This window comes from Lathyrus oleraceus, chromosome 7 (assembly GCF_024323335.1).
Source record: "Lathyrus oleraceus cultivar Zhongwan6 chromosome 7, CAAS_Psat_ZW6_1.0, whole genome shotgun sequence".
NCBI lineage: Eukaryota > Viridiplantae > Streptophyta > Magnoliopsida > Fabales > Fabaceae > Lathyrus > Lathyrus oleraceus.
The window spans coordinates 30,913,129-30,917,135 of record NC_066585.1 but is presented as its reverse complement, the minus strand read 5'-3'; the positions used below and the strand labels follow the sequence as shown (position 1 = coordinate 30,917,135).

The following is a 4,007-nucleotide window of genomic DNA, read 5'->3' as shown; positions in this document are numbered from 1 at the left end:
CATTTATCCTTTCACCCCTATATTTTATAAAAAATACCAATTTTATCCTTATATGTTTTTAATTAATTTATTATTTTATTTTTAAATATTTTTAAAATTTTATTTTTATGTATCGGAAAACTTTGCAAAAAGGTTTGGTAGTCATTTTTCAAGTATTTTTTTAATATTTTTTTATTTACCGGAAGACTTTGCAAAAGAGTTCCGATAGTCAATTTTTGTATCCGGAAGACTTTGCAAAAGAGTTCTGGTAGTCATTTTTCAAAAAAAAATTTAACATTTTTTTGTGTGTACCGGAAGACTTTGCAAATGAGTTCCGATAGTCAAATTTTATGTACCGGAAGACTTTACAAAAGAGTTCCGGTAGTCATTTTCAAATATTTTTTTATCATTTTTTTATGTACCGGAAGACTTTGCAAAAGAGTTCCGGTAGTCAATTTTTGTATCCGGAAGATTTTGCAAAAGAGTTCCGGTAGTCATTTTTCATATATTTTTTTAACATTTTTTTGTGTGTACCGGAAGACTTTGCAAATGAGTTCTGATAGTCAAATTTTATGTACCGGAAGACTTTACAAAAGAGTTCCGGTAGTCATTTTCAAATATTTTTTTATCATTTTTTTATGTACCGGAAGACTTTGCAAAAGAGTTCCGGTAGTCAATTTTTGTATCCGGAAGACTTTGCAAAAGAGTTCCGGTAGTCATTTTTCAAATATTTTTTTAACATTTTTTTGTGTGTACCGGAAGACTTTGCAAATGAGTTCCGATAGTCAAATTTTATGTACCGGAAGACTTTACAAAAGAGTTCCGGTAGTCATTTTCAAATATTTTTTTATCATTTTTTTTGTGTACCGAAGACTTTGTAAAAGAGTTCCGATAGTCAATTTTTGTGAAGCGGAAGACTTTGCAAAAGAGTTCCGGTACTCAATTTTCAAATATTTTTTGACTTTTTTTTTGCATACCGGAAGACTTTGTAAAAAAGTTCCGGTAGTCAATTTTTGTGTACCGGAACTCTTTTGTAAAGTATTCCGGTACATAAAAAAATGTTTAAAAAATACGTGAAAAATGACTACCGGAATTTTTTTACAAAGTCTTCCGGTATGTAAAATAAAATTTAAAAAATATTTAAATAATAAAATAATAAATTATTTTAAAATATATAAGGATAAAATTGGTATTTTTTATAAAATGTAGGGGTATAAGGATAAATGTAGGGGTATAAGGTAAAATTTTCTCAAGTGACGAGCGTATGAAGACCCAAAATACGCTGTGTGAGCTCGTCACTTGAAGTGACGAGGAGATGAACATTTTTTTTTAATATTTTAAATAGTTTATTAAATACTAATAATAATTAATATAATTGTTTTTTAAATATTAATTCTATATTTAATTAATATAATTGATTTAATTAAAAATAATAATAATTTTTAATGATAATAAAGAAATTGTGATATTATTATTAAGTAGTAAATAATTATATTTGAAATAGTAAATAATTATAGTTTTTAATTGATTTAATTATATAATTGTAGTTATAGTTTTTAATTGATTTAATTGATATAATTGTGATAATTATAGTTTTTAATTGATATAATTGTGATAATTTTTAATTGATTTAATAAAATAGTAAATAATTATAGTTTTTAATGATAATAAAAAAATTGTGATATTATTATTTTTGAAATATTAATAATAAAAATGATTAATTGATATAATGGAAGCAAATACATTTTATTGATATAATAGAAGAAATACATTTTATTGATATAATGGAAGCAATACATTTTATCTATAGTGACCGCCTGTTCCACATCTTGTGCCAACTTTTTTTCGTTTTCCCTTGCCCAAGTCTTCTTGTCTTTGTCTTACGGGAGACGGAGATGAGTCGGAAGACAATTCATCAAGGGCATTTTGTTGTTGTTGTTGACTTTGACGTTGTTGTGATGTGTTAGGAGGCATATCCATAACGTCGAGTTCTTGAACGCCAAAAGAAGACATACTCATTAAATGGTCATCAGTGAGGTCAAAGTTGGGTAGTGAATGTGTGGTTTGTGTGTAGGTTTGGGGTGGGGTGTGTTGGATAGGAGGATAATACACATCATCAGGGTTGTATGTGGGAGTGAGATGTGCATATGTGGTGTTAGAAGGTTGGGGTTGAGAATGAGGGTTTGAGTATTCGAAGTTGGGTTGAGGAATTGGAGTGTATTGTATGGGTGGGCGTAGGTTGGTTTGTTGTTGATATTGTTGGTTGTAAAAGTAGTTTGTTGGAGGGAATGGAGTTTGGGGATTATGGTGTTGAGTTGAGGTGGAATAAAAGGTGTGTTGTTGGGTGGTCTGGATGTGTTGGTATGTTTGTTAAGCTGAGGATGATGGTTGGTTATGTTGTTGTGGGGGTGATGTTGTGTGTTGGGTTGTGTGTTGGGTTGAGGAAGCTACACGTTGACGGGGATCATCCAAAAATTGTGTCGGAGCAACGTGCATAAAAGGAATTGATAAAAACCAATTCATGTATTCTCTACCCGGCTTAGACTCACCAATGACCGAGTTTCCTTGTAACACCAAATGCCTTCTTCTTTTCCATTCTTTCAGCTCTTCTTTATTTAAATCTTGCCAATGCGTGTCCCAAGCTTTGACCATAGTCATGTTATGGTGTTCACTTAGACATCTTGGCGGAGACGGTATTTGTTGTTCAAATCCAAATTGGAGTTTGACTCGATCCGTCTGATGCATCTCAACGGTATAGAAACATATGATATATGTTGTTGCACTCCAGACTCGGCTGTCATTATAATCAGGCACTGGATATTGTATGTACGGCCTCCAAATAAACTGTTAAAAGAAATATAACTATTAGAATGTATAAAATAAATAACTTTAATATTATAATTAATATTAGAATGTATACAATAAATTTAAATAAGTTTAATATTATAATTAATATTAGAATGTATATAATAAATTTAAATAAGTTAAATATTATAATTAATCATTCTTACATCTTTTTCTTCCATGTGTTCTATTGCAACACGGTACCCTTGTAAATGATGTCGAGGATTAGTTCGATAATTCATACCTCGTTTGCACCATCTTGCATATTAAAAAAAATACGTTAAAGTGAGGTATAAATAATTTTGATAAATATAAATTGCATTTAAATGAAAACCGTTACCTTAATGCATAAGGAAATGATGGAACCTCGTTACTAACCGGGGCTATCAAGGGTATGCGTGTGAATGCCCATACAGTTAGTAATACCACACATCCTCCTATGCTCTTTACTCCACTATGGGCCGCCTTGCACATATGTCTATATAATGTAGCCAAACAAGCAGAACCCCAACTGTATGAATTACATTTTTCAAGGTCTCCTACTAAAGGTAACCAAGAAGAATGCAACAAATTGTGACTTTTATCTAGCATTAAAAAAGTAGCAATTAAAAGTAAAATATAAATTTTTGCATGTAAAATATTTTCTACCTCGGACGGGTTAGGGTTATTTTTGAGTTGCGTTAATACTGCTTCTAGCCAAACAATTTTCACAGAAGCCCCATTTTTATCTGAGGCGGTTGGTTCGATTCCCAAATTTTCCATGTAAACGTCATTGGTTACGTTTGTTGGCCCATTGACAGCTTTTCCATGGATTCGGAGACCGAATAACATGCTCACATCCTCTAATGTGATGGTACATTCACCGGTTGGTAAATGAAATGTATGTGTCTCCGGTCTCCATCTCTCTAACAATGCCACAATGAGTTTAGAGTCTACTTTTAGACTTGTAATTTTTGCCACATTCGCAAAACCTGCTAGCTCCAAGTACGGTATTATAACCGCACTTGGTTCAATATATGAATGCGAATGGACCCGAAATTTTCCATCTTGCTGAAATTAAAATAAAGAATAGTAATGAATATTTGGTCTAATAAAGAACGGAAATAAAAAACGATAATAAAAAACGATAATAAAAATGAATATTTGAATGAGACTTACGTATTCGGCGATGTTTGTCGCCGTCC

The 4,007-nt window shown here is 31.4% G+C and overlaps 1 protein-coding gene across 1 annotated transcript; it reads right to left on the bottom strand.

The window, feature by feature from the left end:
* Positions 1 to 2,349: 2,349 nt before the first annotated feature.
* Positions 2,350 to 3,097, bottom strand: LOC127101853 (serine/threonine-protein phosphatase 7 long form homolog). The gene is made up of 2 exons (XM_051039288.1): positions 2,991 to 3,097; positions 2,350 to 2,823 (listed from the first exon to the last, which is right to left on the bottom strand). The coding sequence occupies exons 1-2, from the start codon at positions 3,063 to 3,065 to the stop codon at positions 2,350 to 2,352; spliced, it is 549 nt and encodes a 182-aa protein (XP_050895245.1). The 5' UTR covers positions 3,066 to 3,097.
* Between the last annotated feature and the right edge of the window lie 910 nt (positions 3,098 to 4,007).

Excerpts from the sequence above, each read along its gene's own strand:
- LOC127101853 (XM_051039288.1), bottom strand. The coding sequence starts at position 3,065 with ATGAATTATCGAACTAATCCTCGACATCATTTACAAGGGTACCGTGTT. Across the intron at positions 2,824-2,990 it reads AACACATGGAAGAAAAAGAT|TTTATTTGGAGGCCGTACAT; the intron begins GTAAGAATGATT and ends TTCTTTTAACAG.